The sequence below is a fragment of the Molossus molossus genome, unplaced genomic scaffold, assembly GCF_014108415.1.
Source record: "Molossus molossus isolate mMolMol1 unplaced genomic scaffold, mMolMol1.p scaffold_m16_p_1, whole genome shotgun sequence".
Lineage (NCBI taxonomy): Eukaryota > Metazoa > Chordata > Mammalia > Chiroptera > Molossidae > Molossus > Molossus molossus.
The window spans coordinates 211,984,060-212,004,984 of NW_023425344.1; the positions used below are offsets into that span (position 1 = coordinate 211,984,060).

The following is a 20,925-nucleotide window of genomic DNA, read 5'->3' on the forward strand; positions in this document are numbered from 1 at the left end:
TCAAAAGCAGTGTCAAAATAATGGCTACAGACATTGAATGCTATAGACGTTCAGAGATGGGCGAGAAACCTGCGGATTGAAGAAGTTGAGAAGAGAGTAGAGTTTGAATAGATAGAAAGGAGCGGGGAGGACATCAAGTCCGGCAGGGCAGGAGCAAAGGTGTTGCACTGAGAATAGGCCTGTTTCATTAGGGAATTCTGAGAAGCCTGACTAGCTGTGGAGAAAATCATGGTAATTCGTGGCTAGGTGGGCGGGGTTCGGTTTACTGGGAGCCTGGACTTCAGGCTGACTTTTTAAATGTATCCTACATGCAGTGACGAGTCCTGAGGGGGCTAGGTAGTCACGAAGAGTATATTTAGGACGTTTAATCTGATGTTATATTTCAGAGTAGATTGAAAAACAAGAAAAGTGAGAAAACTATTAAAATAACTGAGTCAGAGGCCATAAGAATACAAATTGAAAGGAATTTGGAAGAAAGCAATGATTTTAGTGGGTTGAATCAGGATAACTGGGAGAATGGGGGACTCTGATGAAATAAGAAACTGATGATTTTTATAAAGGAAAGAACAAATAAATTACAAAGAGAAACTCAAAGAAAAACAGGTTTGATGAAATTAATATTTTTATTATAACTTTTTCCCTATAATGGTTGATTAAGAATCATAGAATTACTCCATAACTTTTGATATAATACAATACAGTTAAAAAGTAATGATATGGGGCCATATAATATCACAAGTATTAGATACAGTAATCCTTGCTGAATTTCATAACACTTGTTAGACGTAGATATTTGTAATAGCTTTAATTTCCATAGCTTTAGGTTTATAGTGAACTAGGACGTTGTTTGGGTTGATATGCGCTAGTACATTCAACCATAAAACCAGTCTCAAATCATACCTCTGAATTAAGATCTGGATTCCTGACTGATTTGAAATGTGTGGTTCTTGTTGGCATTTGGGGGGGAGGGATTAGAAATTTGTTTCTAAGACTAGCATTTAATTGATTTTTTTGTGTGTTTTATTAAAATTTCCATCCTCTACAAATTAGAATGACTATGAGGTATCACCTCACATCTGCCAGAATGGCTGCCATCAACAGATCATCAAACAAGTGCTGGCGAGGGTGTGGAGAAAAGGGGACTCTAGTACACTGCTGGTGGGAATGCAGACTGGTGCAGCCACTATGGAAAACACTATGGTGTTTCCTCAAAAAATTAAAAATTGAATTGCCATTTGAGCCAATGATTTTACTTCTAGGAATATATCCTAAGAAGCCTGAAACACCAATCAGAAAGAATATATGTACCCCTATGTTCATAGCAGCTCTATTTACAATCGCTAATATCTGGAAACAGCCCAAGTGTCCATCAGTAGATGAGTGGATGAGGAAGCTCTGGTACATATACACAATGGAACACTATGCAGCTGTAAGAAAGAAAGATCTCTTACCCTTTGAGAGGACATGGAGGGACCTGGAGAGTATTATGCTAAGCAAAATAAGCCAATCAGAGAAAGATAAGTATCACATGATCTCACTTATTTGTGGAATATAATGAACAAAGATCCAGAGACATGGAAGTAGGGAACACACTGACAAACCTCATAGGGATGGGCAGGGTAGGAAGAGAAACCAAAGAACTTATATGCCTATATGCATAGCCAATGGACACCGACAAAAGTGCAGTGAAGGTAGGGGAGCAGGAAGTGGGGAGGAGGGTATCATTGTGGGGGAAAAGGAGGGACATCTATAAAAAAAAATTAATTAAAAAAATGTCCCATCTTTGTTTCTCTTTTAAAAAATATATCATTTTTATTTTACTGCATTTATTTTTTCTTTATTGATTTTTAGAGAGAGAGGAAGGGAGCGGGAGAGAGATAGAAACATCGATGAGAGAGAACATCGATTGGCTGCCTCCTGCATGCCCCCCACTGGGGATTTGGCCTCCAACCTGGGCATGTGCCCTGGCCGGGAATTGAACCAGCAACCTTTTGGTGCATGGGTTGAAGCTCAACCACTGAGCCATACCGACCGGGCAAATATATAAATTTTAACTTCAACTCTGTGTGAAGAAGTCATCAGAAACTAAAACTTAGCTAAGATCTTAAAGTCACCAAATATTGTGACCAAACATACTTTGCCATATGTTGGGAGATGAGTGTAGAGAGTGTGTAGATCCAAACATCCCCAGAAAGTGAGAATGAGGGTTCCTGAACAGATATTTTGCCATTTCATTACTTTTTACAATTAAACGTATTTCAGTGTTAACCAGACCACCATTCTTTGTGGGTATAGCAAGAAAAATGACACAGGTTTATTATCACTTGAGCTACTACCTCTTCAGGCTTTCTGAACTGGCTTGAATCCTGGAGGTTACGTCTGAGAACTGAACCTCATTTCATCCACAGGACACCAAGCAGGTTTGTTCATTTTCTTCTTAATAGGTTAATATTTGGACTTCCTAATTAAAATCTTTTGAAAATATTATTACATGAAGGGATGTATTAACCATGTACTGTGTTGGGATAGTGCTGGGTGACTGTCATAATTTCTGCCACTACAGTTTATAAAAAGGAAAATAAAGTCGGTTCTTTTTGTTGGGAAAGAAGATTTCATGTTATCTGTATTTGCAGGCTTTCTGGCTCATATGCGGGAGGAATCCTTGCTGCGGGGGTGTTTTCATTTTCTCGTCTAACATGGCAGTGGTCCATTGCAGCAGAGGTTTTTAGCTTAAACAATCTGTTTGTGGGGCTGCTTATGGCTCTTACTGTACATTTTGAGGAGGCAGCAACGGCAAAAGAAAGATCAAAGGTAACCTATTTTGATCAAAGGGAAATCACTTTTTGTTTTAATTTTTAGATAGATGCTGTATTTCTTTTTAACTTTGGTTTAGATACTGTTTATCTGTTTCTGATTACTGTCAAGGTAATCTAGGCATGTTGAGAAAGAAAATATTCTCAGGTCTTTTACTGTGAACCATGAGAGCCTTTATAAAACATGGGATTTTTTCTTCCCCCCTTGGAGTTCAAAAGTTTTTTTTGGAGAATGAGGGGATTCTGAAGTCTCCTTTGAGTCCTGTGGGAAAGATAGGCTTGTTGGTTAATTCCACCATTGTGTGTGTGTGTGTGTGTGTGTGTGTGTGTGTGTGTGTGTGTGTGATCATAAGATGCTAAGCTCTAGATTGACCACTTTAAATTGTATGTCATTATGGTACATTGACTTATTCCTAATTACAAAAAAGGATCAAATTTGAATTTTTTAAAAGGAGATTATCAAGTGTAAAAATGAAGTAGTTCAGAAGAGATAATAATAAATTCCAAGACCCACACTATCATCAAGATAATCTGAAACTCAAAGGAAGCCTGTCTTCTAAGAACTTGCAGTCTACGCATCGGAAAGCGACAAATCATCTTAGTGTAGGCAACGTGTGTCATTAGAAAATACAGAAACAAAACACCATTATGGTTTATCGCGTTTCCGTAAACGGGTCTGTGATGCTATCAGAGTTTTTTGTTTGTTTGTTTGTTAAAAATAAACTTTTTTTCTGATTATGAAGAGAACACATGTTCAAAAAAAGTAAAAACACAACCCAGTGATAATCACGTTCTAAATAAGTAGTGTTATGTTTCATTTATTTAATCTAACTGGAGAAAAAGGTAAAGCAAATAATTGCTGAATTTTGGTACAGATTTCACTCAAATAAGAATTACACTATATCCTATTATTACTGTTAGGACTTAATCTAGTCATTATATAGGACTTTCTGAAATTTAGTTTGAAGATAGTTGTTTAAGGTCAAACTGCAGTGATTTGATGAGAAGAAAAATATTAATAAAAAATAATGATGATAAATATCAATGACTAGTAAAGTATGACCACTTGCAACAAAGTGATGGTTTTTAACCTGACCTGTGGTATGCCTGGTTTTAATATAAAGAACAGCTTTTTACTATTGTGCTTACTTAGAGTTTGAGGTGAATATTTAACTTGGTGTTTTTTGTTTGTTTTTCTTTCATTTATTTTCAGATAGCTAAAATTGGTGCTTTCTGCTGTGGCCTTAGCTTATGTAATCAGCACACAATAGTACTCTATGTTTCATGCATAATACCATGGATTCTCTTTCGGCTTTTAAAAGAGAAGGTAGGTTTTTGAATTTTGTAGAACTGAAAATTCATAATATTTTATTTAAGCCCACTATAACATATATGGCATCATGGGGCTTTAATTTTGTTTTGTTTTGTTTTATATGTTGCATATATCACCTTAGGCCCTAACAACAATGAAAAAACAGGATTTACAAAAATTATTACAGTTATCGTGACATATGGCCTATTTCATAATTTTCTTATGGATTTTGAATAGCACCTTGATGAAAATAGGCTAAAAGAACTGAAAACAACAATAGCAAAATCTCTTAATTGTTGTATTATACATTCTAAGACAAAAGATAGTGTATTAGTAATAGTTCATTCATTCATCCAGCGGTTCATTGAGGGCTGCTGTATACCAGATGCTGTTCTGGGTGCTAGAGACCCAGCTGTCAACAAAACAGACACCATCGCTGCTACTGTGAAATAAATAACAAAATCTCTGGCAAATAACAGTTCTGTTTTCTTAGATCTCCCTAGAATAAAAATGATTATTATAGTTTTTGTCTGAAAGGAAAAAATGATTATGAATTTAAATAGTGTTACAAAGCAGTATAGGAAAATTACTGTGTTAGGCCATAGGAGATGAGGTAAAGAGAAGGTAGGGAACTGGGATAGACACAAGTCCTTGGAAAGATAGAAGCTCTTTATTCTGTCTGTCTTCGTCCCAGAGGTTACAACAGTCGATGTACAAAGCCAGTGCTGGAGTAATTTTACTTAATTTACTGTTTGTTTGTTCATTATACCTCAGGCATGTTTATCACATATACCCAGCTATCATCAGAATTATATTAGAAAAACACATATAATAAAATTATTATATAGAAATAGGGAAATAATTATATCAAAGCTTTAGATAATTATATTTACTGTACTTGAATATATTTTCTTAGCTTCTTGGCAACAAAGCAAAAAGAGTTACAAATATGGAGTTACAAAATTCTTATTATGTGATAGAAATAAGTACAAAAGAACAGAATTGAGCCCTGGCCAGTTTGGTTCCGCAGTTAGAGCATCGGCCCATGGACCAGAGAGTCCTGGGTTCAGTTCCCAGTAAGGGTACGTACCTCATTTGCAGTTTGTTGCCGGCCCTGGTTGGGGTTGTGTGGGTGGCAGCCACACCATGTGTCTCTCTCACGTTGATGTTTCTTTCTCTCTCTCTCTCTCTCTCTCTCTCTCTCTCTCTCTCTTCCTCTTTCTCTCCCTCAAGACAAATGCAAAAAAGTCCTTGGGTGAGGATTAAAAACAAAAACTAAAAAAAAAACCCACATAATTGACAGGAAAGATGAACTTTTTCTAGGAACTGAATTTTGTGAAGTCAGTCATATCGGACCTTATGTAGTGGATAGTAAGCAGTGTAATAGGCACTGCAATGCAGGCCTTACAGAGTACACAGGAAGTTCTTCATATGGTTTTGTATTATATCAGCTCCTGATAAAATACTTGAAGATATAACATTAAAAAATACAATTCAGCAAAAACTTCGGGAGGCCCAAATATTTTTATTGTGAATTGATGGGTCCACAGATGGGGATGCATTGACATCCTGGTATCGGTCATTTAGCCAGGCTTCTTTTTATTGTTTCCAGCTTTATTGACATATAATTGACATATTATGCACGTTTAAAGTGTACAATGTGATTATTTAATATATGTACATATTGCAAAATGATTACAGTAAGGTTAGTCAACAGCTTTATTACCTCACATAGTTACAGTTTTGTGTGTATGCGTGTGTTCAGAACTTTTAAGATCTCTCAAATATTATAAATAGAAGTTTGTATCCTTTGACTACATTCATCTACTTCCCTTACCCCATAATCCCCATCTCTGACAACTACCAATTAATCTCTGTTTCTAGGTGTTTAGTTTTTTAGATTCCACATATAAGTGAGATCATAAGTATTTGTCTTTCTCTCCGACTTATTCCACTTAGCATAATGCCCTTATGGTCTGTCTATGTTGTCCAAATGGCAGAGTCTCCTTTTCATGGCTGACCAATATTACAAAGTGTATATGTGCAGATAAATATATAGATATTACATTTTTTATCCATTTATTTGTTAGGGGACACTGAGGTTATTTTTATGGCTTGGCTATTATAAATAATGATGCAATGAACATGAGCATGTAGAGATAGTGATTTCATTTTCTTTGGATATATACCCAGAAATGGAATTGATGGATCATATGGTAGTTATGTATTTAATTTTGGGGGGAAGTGTGGGCACCAGTTACGTTCCCACCAACAGTACCCAAAGGTTTTTTTTCTCCACCTCCTCATCAGCCCCTGTTATTTCTTGTATTTTTAAGAATAGCCATCATAATAGGTGTGAGGTGGTATCTCAAGGTGGTTTTGATGTGCATTCCCTTAATAATTAGTGATGTTGAGCACCTTTTCATATATCTGTTGGCCACTTGAATATCTTCTTTGGAAAAATGTCTATTCAGGTCTCTTACCCATTTTTTTAATCAGGTTATTTGTGTGTGGGGTTTTTTTGTTTGTTTTGTTTAGTTACTGTTTTTGTATTGTTGTTTTGCTGCTGAGTTGGATGAGTTCCTTATACATTTAGGATATTGACCTCTTTCTTATCAGATATGTGGTTTGCAAACATTTTCTCTTATTACACAGATTGCCTTTTCATTTTGTTTATACTTTCTTTTTCTGTGCACAAGCTTTTTACTTTGATGTAGTCCCACTTGTTTATTTTTGCTTTTATAGCTTGTGCTTTTGGTGTCCTATCCAACAAATAATTGCCAAAACCAAAGTCAAGAAGCATTTTTTCTATATTTTCATCTAGGAGTTTTATGGTTTCATATTTAAGTCTTTAATCCATTTTGAAGTAATTTTTCTGAGTGGTGTAAGTTAGGGGTCCAGTTCCACTCTTTTGCATGTGAATATCCAGTTTTCCCAACAACGTTTATTAAAGAGACTATTCTTGCCCCACTGCGTATTCTTGACTCACGTGTCAGATATTGTTGGCCATATAGACATGGGTTTATTCTGGCCTCTCAATTCTGTTTCATTGGTCTACATGTCTGTTTTTATGCTAGTACTGTACTGTTTTATGATATAGTTTGAAATTACAAAGTGTGAAGCTTTGTTTTTCTTTCTCAGGAGTGCTTTGTCTGTTTAGGATCTTTTGTGGTTCCATACAAAGAATCTAGGATTCTTTTTAATATTTCTGTTAAAAAATGCCTTTAGAATCTTGATAGGGATTGCATTGAATCTGTAGATGGCTTTGGGTAGTATGGACATTTTTTTTTTTTTTTTTTTTTTATCCTCACCCGAGGATATTTTTCCATTTTTTGTACAGATAGAGTGGGAGGGAGAGAGAGGAAGGGAGAGACAGACAGAAACATCGACGTGAAGGGACACATCGAGTGGCTGCCACCCGCACGACCAACCAGGGCCGGGGACAAACTGCAACCGAAGTACGTGCCCTTAGCGGGAACCGAACCCGGGTCTCTCAGGACCGCAGGCCGACGCTCTAACCGCTGAGCCAAACTGGCCAGGGCATTAATATTAATTCTTTCAATCCATGAGTATAGAATATCTGTCCATGTATTTGCATCTTCAGTTTCTTTCATCAGTGTCTTATAGTTTCCAGTGTACATATCTTTCACTTCCTTGGTTAAATTTATTCCTAAGTGTTTTAATGTTTTGATACTATTATAACTGGGATAATTTTCTTTATTTTCTTTTGGGTAGTTCATTGTTAGTATGTAGAAACACAGCTAATTTTTGCATGTTGATTTTGTATCCTGCAACTTGACTGAATTCCTTTATTAGTTTGAACAGTTTTTTGGTGGAGTCTTTAGGATTTTCTATATATAAGATTATGTTATCTGCAAACAGATACCATTTTACTTCTTCCTTTCTGCTTCTTCCTTTATTTCTTTTCCTTGTCTAATTGATCTGGCTAGGACTTCAGTACTGTGTTGAATAGGGGTGGTGACAGTGGACACCCTTAGTTTTTCCCGATATTAGAAGAGAAACTTCCAACCTTTCATTGTTGAGTATGATGTTAGCTTTGAATTTGTCAAATATGGGTTTTATCACGTTAAGGTATGTCCTAGATCAATTAAATCAGAATTTTTAGGGTGGCTCTGCACATGGGTAGAACAGTGGGCTGGGATCTCTGCTCAGGCAAGCAGGAATGCAGTTTCCCAAGGTCTGAGCACTGGTTGCTTTGTAAGCCCGGCTTCTCGTCTCCATCTCTGCTCTTCAGTGGTTGAGCCCTGCAGATGGGGAGTGAGCTGAGACAGGAGTGGGCTTCCTGGAAGGCGTCCTGCAGTGCTGGAGGAGCTGGATGTCCACTGGGGCTCTTTTTTCCCACTGGAAAAGCCATAGCCCCAGGGTACGCTCTCCATGCAGCCCCCGCTGGCCTGGGGGAGGGGTGATGCAGTCCCTTGTAATGCAGTCCTTCTCAGTCTGTGTCCCAGGGGCGTGCTTCCGCCACATCCTGGATTCTGGTATCTTCACAGTGGCGTTTGTCCAAGGATAGTTGCTGGTTGGATTTTTGTGAGGCGGACTGAAGTCAGGAATGATCTATGTTGCCAACTCATGGTGTCACTCTTAGCCTGGCTTCTGACATCCAAGAAGGTACATTCAGCTGTCGGAGAGGTGCATTCTCTGGCAGGAACCTAACAACCAAGTGTTTTGTGTTAATTGATAGAGAGGAAAGCAAATATGCTTTGTGTAAAACATGCAGGACTCAGGAGACAAGTTAGGAGGCTGAGAGCCTATTGGGCCTGTACTGGGGTCAGCTACTGAAGAGGAAGAAATTTTGGGAAGTAGGACTCTTCAGAGGACCTTTCATTTCCACTATCAGAGGCTAGAAAATAAGGTCTACCAATGAAGTGACAGGGTAGTTGGATTTGAGGCAGAGAAAGAAATCTTGAGTCACTTGGTTGCAATTCTGGCGGCTTACTTAAATTATCTGGGAAACCTTAAAAAAGTGTGTGTGTATAGATGTGTGTACGTGTGTGTGTGTGTGTGTGTGTGTGTGTGCAATGCCACCCTAAAATAATTCTGACTCAAATGATCTGGGGTGAGGCCCCGACAATTAATATTTTTAAAAAGCTCTCCAGGTGATTTTAGTATATGTGCAGCTCGGACTTGGAACCACTCTCCTGGACTCTGAAATAGCTCTCATAGAACACTCTCCCTGTTTATTTCCAACACAAAAGGCAAATTCTGCAGCAATTGCATCTAGCCATTCTAAATTGAACTTTATAATATGCAGAAACTGCCAAAGTACAAACATTTACTTTCTTTAAGGCTACTTTTAAGAATGCAAAGGCATGTTTTCCAGTTAGTTATTTCTTACACTCTTTAGGCCATGATTTTTATGCATCTCGTTACCACTTTAGAAATATCAAATGAAATCAGTACTATAATAAAAACACTCCATAATCAATGAAGAATGTTTATTTGAAAATGCTAATAGACGTCAACTGCTTCTTCTGTTTAGTGAATATGAATCTTGGTTCTTATATTCATTGTCACATATGGATTTCTCTTTTTTGTAAAGGAAAAATTGGCAATTTCCAATGATGATATTTGTAAGAGACTCCCTTTCCCAATTACTAAAGCGACTACCATTTGAATCTTTCTAGTAGTACCCCAGAGTTACTTTGGACTTAATCTTTATAAAACTTTGTCAATAGTATCCTTTGTTTTAGAAATATGCAGATGAAAAATATATTCTCATATAAGCAACATTGTTACATAGAACAACAAATTTCGCTTAGTACTCCATTCTATATGTAAATAGGGAATACAGAGCATTTGGGTGAGCTGAGAAGTTATTTAAAAGCTAGCTTCAGTCCAGCCGGTGTGACTTAGTGGTTGAGCATCAACCCATGCAACAAGAGGTCACCGGTTTGATTCCCGCTCAGGACACATGCCCAGGTTGTGGACCAAATCCCCAGTGGGGGGCAGGCAGGAGGCGGCCAACCAATGTTCTCTCTCCTCGTTATTTCTCCCACTTCCTCTCTCTGTAAAATCAATAAAGGAAAAAAAAAAAAAAGCTAGCTTCATTTGTGCCATATAATTCCTTGAAATGTCCAAAACTCTTGTAAAAAGAATCATACTGTCAATGTATAATCATAATAGAGTATACAGTTTAACTTCTACTCCCAATGAGGGTGATGAAATTGGTATTAGGACAATATTTGGGGCATATTCAAAATCAGCCAAACAACTCAATCACTTCCAAGTGGGTTATCTCAGTTGTGCAGGGCTGCATGTCATGACATGCTTTTAAATGTAAAAGATGCAATAAACGTGGTACTCATGAGCCTTTGCTAATATTATTCGCTTCACTCAGATTTCACCGGCCATGCAAAGGAGTTCAGGATGATGCAATTTTCTAGTAATCCACTGTAATCAGAAGGTTTAACATAGTATTTTGTGGTGATTTAATATACATTGAGAGATGATCTCTAAGTAAACATAGCTGATGTTTTCCTTGGTGTGTTCTTGAAGTTCCAGGATGAATCAACTAGAATAAACATTGTTATACAACAAAATGTGCTCTGATGCAGGAACTCTCCCTGGGCTCCTTGTTGAAGTTGAGTCTGTACTTCACTGCGGGGTTGCTGCCCTATATCTATCTTCCTATTTCATCCTACCTCAATCAAGCCCGCTGGACCTGGGGAGACCAGACAACGGTGCTAGGATTTTTGACTCATTTTCTCAGAGAAGAATATGGAACATTCAGTCTGGTAAATCTATATTTAAAGACCTTTTAAGGAATAAGTGGCAACACTTCCATATTCCGCCTGGACCTCTATTGAAAAAAGAAAAAACAATGAATGTTTATCAATGACAGTATGTAGAATTTTCTTTGCAGTTATTTAGGTAACAAACTTGCCCATTGAAATGTGACGTTAAAAAAAAAAAAATGGCATCACTGAAGCTGATGTCATAGTGTTGTGTGTCCTGAATGTACTTTCAGGATAGATAACAAGCATTCCGGAGGCTCTGCGCCAGCACTCGAAGCATTTCCGCAGTGCCGGGCACCGCTTTGGGCTCTTGGTCTGTGGTTTAAAATATTTGGAAAAGCCCTGGCCGGTTTGGCTCAGCGGTTAGAGCGTCGGCCTGTGGTCTGGAGAGACCCGGGTTCGGTTCCCGCTAAGGTCATGTACCTCGGTTGCAGTTTGTCCCCGGCCCTGGTTGGTCGTGCGGGTGGCAGCCACCCGATGTGTCCCTTCACATCGATGTTTCTCACTCTCTCTCCCTTCCTCTCTCTCCCTCCCACTCTATCTGTACAAAAAATGGAAAAAATATCCTCGGGTGAAGATAAAAAAAAAATAAAAAAAAAAATAAAATATTTGGAAAAGGTTAAAGAAAACGAACCTCAGAGTTTTTAATTTACCTTGGCCAAATGTTTCTATTTACATATTTGAGGAGTAGTGTTCATGTTAGTATTTCATGTAATACCTATGTGTAAAGGCTTTATAAAATATAATTCACTAAATGTGTGAAATTTAATATGTTCTAAAGCAATTCAAAAGGGCTTATTTTCCCTAAACCATAAATTAGGGGAAAACACTAAAGTGGTTACAGTAAAGATTATCTGAAAAATAAAAGGATAAAGAGATGCTTTTTAAATTTTAAAGCAGACAGTTGTATCAGGTTTTCCTTTCATGGCTTGTGCTTGTTGTGTCTTCCTTAAGAAGGCAGATCTCAGAAGAGTACATATTACATGACATCATTTACACAGAATTCTAAGCCATGAAAAAATTAAACAATCTATTGCTCAAGGATACATACAAAAGTAGTATAATTGTATATTTTTATGAAGTAGGAGAATAATTAACACAAAGTTCATGGTCATAGTTACCACTAGGGGGTAAGAAAGGCAAGGCTGTGTGAGCTAGCTTACGGTATCCATGTAGTTATGTTTCTTAAGTGAATGGTGGGTCTTTAGACGTCTTTAAACTATCACTTAGATATATATTATATATGTTGTTTGTAAGTCAGAGATATTTCATAATATAATAGGTTAATAAAAGCATAATTATTATTTTTTTACTTAAGAGTTTGACACAACTGGTCTACTTACATTGGTCATTCCATTCAAGTGTTGCTTGAGGACCATCCCAGATTTGAAATTTGTATAATCCACACATAATTGCAAAATTATAGACTAACAGTGATATAATCAGTACCGAAAAATTAGCTTAAAGAAATTCTAACAAAAGTGTAAAGTCTATTAATTCACTAATGTGTTAATTATTTCTGCTGGAATAGTTTAACTGATTTTTAGCCAATTACTATTTTTGAAATTCTTCCTAAAGGTTGTTCATGTTTAATTTTCACTAACTTTGCTTTAAAACTTCAGTAAGGCTCTGAAGTAAAGACTTGGAATGAAGAGAGATGTTGCATTGTATATTTAAAGCATGTATCTTTTAAATCAAGATAGTTAAATACAGTAGCCTAACAGAGTTTTAGTTTAATGCTTGTGCAAATAAACTTTTTCTCATTTATGTGCAGGCCAAATCTGAAATAGGATCCAGTATGTCTGAAATTTTACTGTGAGTATGAAATATTTGAAGCTGTTTTAAAATGAATTCTCTGTTGGTTTGGGGGGTTTCTGAGTTTCTTTCTTTGTGAAGTGATATGTCTGTAAGTAGTTTTCACCTATATAGTTGATAGTTGTTTTGCATATTGTCAAATATTCTACCATTTCTGCCCAGCCGGTGTGGCTCAGTGGTTGAGCGTCCACCCATGCACCAACAGGTCACCAGTTCGATTTCCGGTCAGGGCACATGCCCAGGTTGTGGGCCCAATCCCAGAGGGGGGCATGAAGGAGGTGGCTAATCGATATTCTCTCTCATTGATGTTTCTATCTCTCTCTCTCTCTTCTTTCCTCTCTCTAAAATCAATAAAGAAAACAAATTTTTTTTTTAATATTCTACCATTTCCTTCAATAAGAAAAAAATTAAAATGAGCAAGAAATCCAACAGTGAATGGGACTATTAGGAGACTACATGGAACCTTTAAAACTGAAATGTTTAAACTTCACTTAATACAAAATTACCCAGTGTAGTGTTGCTTTATAAAAAGTGTATGCTTTGTTCTGGTTTTTATTATCTTTCTTCCACAGACATTTTATAACATAGTATTTATCAACTTGAACAATTTTTTCTTGTTATCTTGGATTGAGCTATACTTTTTTGATTCCTCACAGTTTAGTTTACTTAATGTCTTGAGACTTTTCCTTTAGTCTGCCCTTAAGTTTTTTTTTTTTACTTACATGTTTTTAACATTCAACTTTACTAAAGCCAGCTCAAGCAAATATATTTCATCTGTATTATCTACTAGCATTTTTTTTAAAAAATTGCTTAATATTTTAAAACCCATACAGATTAAGACACCTTGAAAAATATCAATACCAGTCCTGCAATGTTTTTATATTTTCAATATAAAATTAGAGAAGAATACTTTTCTACAATACTCAGGTTATCTCTAATTGTTAATTGGGGATTCTGATTATTTGAAAACCACTTAAAAAATATGAGGGGCCTTTGCTGGGTTGCTCAGTTGGTTGGAGTATCATCCATTACACCAAAACTGGGAGTTCGATCCCCAGCTGGAGCACATATAGTTGGTAGGCAGCTGATCGATGTTTTTCTTTCACATAAATGTTTCTCTCTCTCTCTTCCCCCACTTCTCCTCTCTAAAAATCAATTAAAAATTTTATTAAAAAATATGGGGAGACTATTTCAACTCTATATATGAATTAATTCACAGGTTCTCACACAATTTCTATCTTGTTTATTGCTAGCTTGTTTTCTTTCATCCTTCCTTTTCTCTTCAAAGGAACTTTCCCCTGCTTTCCAAAAAAAAGATGCACAATCATTATGAAAAGCTTAGAAAATACAGTTAAGCAAAATTAAGAAAATGAAAATTACTGTAATTCCTATGTATAGAGATAATGACTATTATTAATCTATTAATGTTTTTATATATTCTTCCAATATTTTTATTTGTTACTTTTTAATGGGATCATAATATACAGGAGTAGGCAAAAGTAGATTTACCATTTTTCATATGGAAAAATAATAAATAATAATACAAGAATTAACTTTCACATACTAACAACTGTAAACCTACTTTTGCTCACCCCTGTACATACTGATTTATTAGCCTCTTGTTTTTTATTTTATACTGTATCTTGAAAATATTTTCCTGTCACCAATTATTCTTTGTTTTAAAATATGTTTTTACTGATTTTAGAGAGAGGAAGGAAGAGGGAGAGAGAGAGAGAAACATCTACTGGGTTGCATCTCTACCAGGGACTGAACTCGCAACCTGGGCATGTGCCCTGACCGGGAATCAAACCAGCAACCTTTCAGTGCATGGAATGACCCTCAGCCAACTGAGCCACACCGGCCAGGGCTCCACCAATTACCCTGATTTTAAATATTTCTTTTTGGCCCTGGCCAGTGTGGCTCAGCGGTTAGAGCGTCGGCCTGCGGTCTGGAGAGACCCGGGTTCGGTTTCCACTAAGGGCACGTACTTCGGTTGCAGTTTGTCCCCGGCCCTGGTTGGTCGTGCGGGTGGCAGCCACTCGATGTGTCCCTTTACATCGATGTTTCTCTCTCTCTCTCCTTTCCTCTCTCTCTCCCTCCCACTCTGTCTGTACAAAAATATGGAAAATATCCTCGGGTGAGGATAAAAAAATAAATAAATATTTCTTTTTATGTCTGAGACTTTTATGGCCCCTTTTTCTATTTTGCGTGGGAGAAGGTGGCAAGAAGTTCAGTTTCCCTTTTAAAGATAAAGACAGTTTTGCCAATGTTTCCGGGCTTTTATGTTGTTCTGCTTTGCTTCATGTTGAAGGACTCACAGTCTGCTTTTTTAAATCTACCTTTTGGAGTTGTTTTCATACTCAGAATTACTGGTATATTTGCTGTAACAAATTCCACGTGAACTCCAAAGAACTCTCAAGAGTAATCTTAGACCAGACATCTAACTTTTATAAGTGGCACATAAAAGTCATCTCTTGGGTAATTAAAGGCCTCCTTTACATTGATATAGTAGCAGTTTGGTTATATACCCAGAAAAAAGACCTGACCAAAGTGATGACCACTCACACTATTTGTTTGAACCAGATTATAATGTCAAAAGGGAGGCATCGTCCTTGCGCTCTTTGATTGAGTGAGAGAATTTCTAGTGTTTAATTATTTTAGTGGACAAGAGTGTGGAGAAAGGGAACTCATAATTAACTTACTAGAAAATCCTTCAAAATGATGGAACCTAATCATCGACCCTTTGCCAGTCAAGCAAATTAAATTCTTTCCCCATGCATATCTCTAAATTGCAATCCTGTACAAGGAAATTATTGAATCTAACCCTAGGCACTGACCATGTTTTAAAGCTTACATTTAAGCAAAAGATCTCCAAGAATTAATTTTGAGACTGACTTCATTCCTTTTGAAGAATGGCTTGAAATGGGCCTCATGCTGGAATCAATTTTTCAAGTGTATTTGAAAATGAGTAAGGATATCCTCCCATAGTAGATGAGTCTCCATTAGTACAATGCATATTGTGTGGTTTCCATAATTATGGCGTCACTTTTTCTCCAGTAGAATTGCCAGTAGGAAGAAGAAGGTTCTTTGAGATGGTGTATAGAATCATTTCTTTTTCAAAAATATAGAGACTGCTGGAGCTATTTTAGAATTCAGATACCACTTGGAAAATGCTTATTAGTTAATTAGTTTATGGAGCTAATGGCCCTTGGCTGGTTTGGCTCAGTGGTTAGAGCGTCAGCCCGCAGACCAGAGAGTCCCAGGTTTGGTTCCCACTAAGGGCACATACTTCGGTTGCAGTTGTCCCCGGTCCCGGTTGGGGTCATGTGGGTGGTAACCACTCCATGTGTCTTTCACACATCAATGTTTCTCTCTCTCTTCCTCCCTCTTTCCCTCCCCCTCTATCTGAAATAAATGCAAAAATGTCCTCGGTGAGGATTAAATAAATAAATAATTATAAGAAAAAATGGATACATTTCTCAAAGATTCCTTGAACATTTTGAACTAATAATATAGAAAACAAGGAAACCTTTTAAGGAAGAGGGTAACCCAGAAAAGAATGGTTGGAGATCACTTTATTTTGTCCTTTTAATTCATGATTGGATTGCCTAAAAAGGATTTGAATTAATTTTGTTTTCAATTGCTAATCTCTGGAGACCATGAAGAAGTTAAAAAACACATTTTAGACGACTTCTTATCAAACCAATCAGGAATACAAATTGGTTTACAATATCAGTACAGAATACCAATATCACAAACACTGAAGAATTATTTATTCTGATCCTATCTCAGATTATATAAATTGGTAACCAAATGTTGCAATTGGAAAATATCTTAGAACTGTTTAACTCTTTTTTTGTTTGTTTGTTGTTAATCCTTACTTACCCAAGGATATTTTTCCATTGATTTTTAGATAGAGGGGAAGGGATGGAGGGGGAGAGAGAGACATCAATTGGTTGCCTCCCACACTATCCTGACCAGAGGCTGGGGCTCAAACCTGCAACCTACGTATGTGCCCTTGACTGAGAGTCGAACCTGCATCTCTTGGTCCGGGGGCCCACGCTGTAACTGCTGAGCAAAACCGGCCAGGACTTAACTCTTTCTTGTGGTGCTTTTTGTCCTGAATCTGAAAGAAGACAAAATAATTTTCAGATCTAACTTCAGCCCTTAAAGTTATTCATGATGTATTTTACAAAGAATGTTTTATTTGGAATCAACCAGATTTGTTTTCTGTCAACAAAAGTTAGGTTGTCTTTTATAGTTCTCAGGTAACAAATATGAGGACCGAACTCTCATTCAACATTCAAGCCCTTGCAGTTTGGGCTAATATATGTTTAGTAAGAAAGTAAGTAATATAATTTTTTTCCTGTTATTTTTCCCATGTTTATTAATTAAATTAATATTTCCAATATGTCATTGTAGAACATTGCCACTAGTATTTTATATTCCATATAAGTGATTCTAATGACTTCTAATGAATTGCTTTTTTGCTAGAATTTTTTCTGATTATAAGTTAATGATTTTGAAAGATTGAGTGGTGCATTACAGTCCAAGTAGGCGAGTCATTTAATGTCTTAAGCCTTGGTTTGATTGTTCATAGTCAGTTATTATTCTTACTTTGCAAAAGAAGCAACAATTATGTGAATCCCTATAATATTCTACTCTATAACCTAGGAAAATTAATTTAAATGTTTTCCTATTTGAGGATATTTAAATAGCTTCCACTTTTCCACTATTATAAGTGACACCAAAGCATTTTTATAGAGTAATCTCTATTTATATTTCTGATTATTGCTCATAGGTAGATTTATGCCTACATGTCAAATTACTGGGTCAATAAATGTGAATATTTTTAAGGCTTTTGATATATATTGTCAAATTAACTTTTCTTAAAGATTGTACCAACATACATTCTCATACAACTGCATTCTCGTTTATACTATTGAGATTTGTCATTTTATTTGATGCATGGAATTATTCTTTTGTTTTGCATATATTAATCACATCTTATATATAACAAGATTAATCATTTGTATTTCTTCTGCAAATTTTAACTTTATATCTTCTGCATACTTCCTAGTTGTCTGTAATATGTAATATTGTTTAGTTTATTACTATGCTTTGGTTATCAATTCAAATTCAGATTTGAAAAACTGAGATCCTTCTTTATTCCTACTTAAAAATGGAAAGTTTTATAGTTCCAAACATTTTTCTATAGTTTAAAACTATGTAATATTATTATTGATATTCATGTACATAAATAATTTGACATATTTTAATATTTTATAGGAACAGGCAGAACCCATCATTAGTATGGCTTTTTACTGGAATGTTTTGCATTTATTCATTGTTCTTTGCTTGGAGGGCAAATTTAGATATTTCAAAACCACTGTTCATGGGTGTGGTAAGTTTTATTTAGATATATCCTTTTAACCAGAAAATTTGTGAAGAATGTATTCATTTGTCTCTCGGGAATCTTGTAGAAAAATAGAATATTTCAGAAATAGTTAAAATTGCATTTATATCATTATGAATCAAAAGTTAAATTATTGAACCAATAAGACAAAGGCCTCTTTTTAAGGAAAAAAGTGCATTGTTTAGTTAACATGATAGTTAAATAGAAAAATAAATGTAAGGTAGATTTAAGTTAGTCATTTTATTTGTTTACATAGAGATAGATATGGATACTACTGTATTTCTCCGGGTTTTTTTTTAAACAGCAAAGAAATATGGGTCGTAACTAGGGCTACTATCGATGCAATGTATCATTTCTTACCTCAGTCCAGGCCTGTGCAGAAGAGCAGCCACTTTTCTGTTTTGCCCTGGCTGCCATTTCTGAGATTCTCCTTACAATAGAAACTCTGTAAGTGTAGTAATAGCTCTTTTTTAACAGCTGAAACAATTTTTGGGGTGTTCAAGCGGCCTACTAAATAATACCCTATTTAATCACCTGAGTTCAGAATCAGTTGAGAAACAAGATAAACCAGTACAACGAGTGGGAGAGTCTCCTTCATTACTGATAATGCTGAAATTGGAGAATGCAGTTTATGTCCCAGAGCAAGGGGGCTTCCTCACCCTTCAGCCAGCACAGGGGGACCTCACCCCAGTCACAGGCAGTGCTGCACAGGCAGGTCTTCCCCACCCACCCCACCGTGCCACAGGGAGAGTCTGCCACTGGATGAGTGCTTCCTATGGGCAACTCATTTCCAAGAACAAGAGAGAGGAGAGGGGAGGGCAGTGTAGGCCCAGCGCCAGCTCCCAGACTGCCCAGTCCCTCAGTTCCTGCTGGACGAAATCTCTGAGAGCCCAGGAGTTAAACCGAGGGAACCTCTACACATGGAAGGGAACATCCACATGGAAGGGAACATCCACATGGAAGGGAACATCAGCAGTAAGGCAGAAGCATTTCTCCACCTCTTCCACTTTACATACTGCAGGAGCTCAACATGAAGTCCACAGTATTGAAAAGAATGTGTGGGTCCAAAAAGAGAGCTTCACATGTCAAACTGGGAAGAAGGAATGTTTGAAAATAAAAAACGAAAGGAACATGGAGTTGGATGGGGAAAATCAGTTAGCAAGACCTGAATGACAGCAGGCATAAGCAGCTCCATGTATGCAATATGTTCAAACATGTAAGTACCAGACTGACTGCAAGTTGGTCACCCGGACGTACTGTGTGTGCGCCTCTTTCTCAGGTGGAGCGGTTCTGGATGCAGAGCAACGCAGTGGTGGCCGTCCTCGCTGGCGTCGGGCTGGCTGCGCTGGCGTCGGAGAGTAATCGCGTGCTGAACGCCAAGGGGCTGCAGTGTCTGGAATGGCTTTCTGCAACCCTTTTTGTAATTTACCAAATATATTCTAATTACAGGTGAGAAGTGGTTATTTTTATGAAAGGTATCGCTCAAGCCAGAGACGTTTGGATATTTAGATTCTAGGACTTCACTTCATCTTTGACTTCCACTGGTTTTCAGAGTGAGAGAGCGTGGTCTGAACACCCTGGTTCTTAAACCTTTGAACCAGAATTTCAGCGTGAGTGACATGTAGTTCAGGGCATTGCAAACAGGGTTCTTGTGGTGCATGGAAACTATCTGTATATGTTCTTCTAAAGAACCCTAGAGATAGTTGTGGAATCTGTAGTATATGCAAAATTCCCTGATGTAAAAGACCACTTAGATGGAGAGTAAAGATATTTGGGCCTAAGGTATGCCCTAAAATAATTCATGCTAGGCTTCAGAGATTTCATCTTTTGAGTAGTACCTGTTCTTTATCGAGTTCATTCTGTAGTAGTGAATATTCATTACTTTGAAATAAAGTTCAAAAAAATTTTTTTAACCCTTAGGCATTATTAGTATTATATGTATTTTTCTAAATCTTTTTAATAACTATTCTAATGAAAATCTCAGTCTAACATAAAAGATGTCCAAGTTTTAGATAATTCATTTCTTTCCATCAGTGTTGTGTAAATATTACAGAAGTGGAAGAGTCCATTGGAATTTTGTTATAGTAAGATTTTACGGTATTTTATAAGTTTAAATAATTTCTTTCAACTTAACTTTAAAGATCGATGTTCTTTATAATACCTGGATAGCGCCAGGGTTAGGAAGGCTGAGTCACTAGGACGCCTGGTGGGATTCCCCAGACCCAACTCCATACCTAGCTCAAAGGTTTGCCAAGCCCATGATGTGTGTTTACGCAGCCTTTTTTAATCCCAATCTTCTCCTGGCTCAGGTCTTTAGGGCAACCCAGGTTCAACTCCAGGGACATCAGCACAGGCTAGGTGGTTTTATTTTGTTGTGATTCTTTTATTTGCCCCGGGTGAATGGAATAGATAGCAACACTGCTGGGTGGTGCCATGTGAGGCATCACCCTGCAAAGCAGGGGATCCTAGGAGAAAACAGTTGCATTGATTATAAAGGCAAGGATAGTATTTTGTTCCTGGAAGTGTTTATTTGCTTTGTGATACTAAACTGGTGATTCAGGTTCAGGCTGTGTTTCTTAGCACCATTAAATGTAACAAACCTGATAAGAACAGGAAGGACATTGCTTGTTCAGTTTTTGATGCTTTTGCTCCTGTAGTCTTTTTCTTTCCTTCTCTCTCTCTCTCTTTTTCTTTCTTTTTTTTATGGGAAGCACTTAGAGTTCATGCCAGTTTTTCTTTGACATTAGAACATCCACTTTGTCATTGAAGGGAGTTGCACCGCTTTTATTATAATGCCTGGAGAGAAGTAACAAC

General features: G+C 36.9%; 1 protein-coding gene across 1 annotated transcript in view; it reads left to right on the forward strand.

Moving 5' to 3' along the window:
- Positions 1-20,925, forward strand: part of TMEM260 (transmembrane protein 260) — a 58,675-nt gene that overhangs the window by 18,697 nt on the left and 19,053 nt on the right. Inside the window, exons 3-9 of the mRNA XM_036261786.1 lie at positions 2,634-2,811; positions 4,027-4,140; positions 10,701-10,880; positions 12,655-12,695; positions 16,957-17,040; positions 17,985-18,099; positions 19,391-19,560. Coding sequence (XP_036117679.1) covers positions 2,758-2,811; positions 4,027-4,140; positions 10,701-10,880; positions 12,655-12,695; positions 16,957-17,040; positions 17,985-18,099; positions 19,391-19,560 — 758 coding nt within the window. The 5' untranslated portion in view covers positions 2,634-2,757. The remainder of the gene's footprint in view (positions 1-2,633; positions 2,812-4,026; positions 4,141-10,700; positions 10,881-12,654; positions 12,696-16,956; positions 17,041-17,984; positions 18,100-19,390; positions 19,561-20,925) is intronic.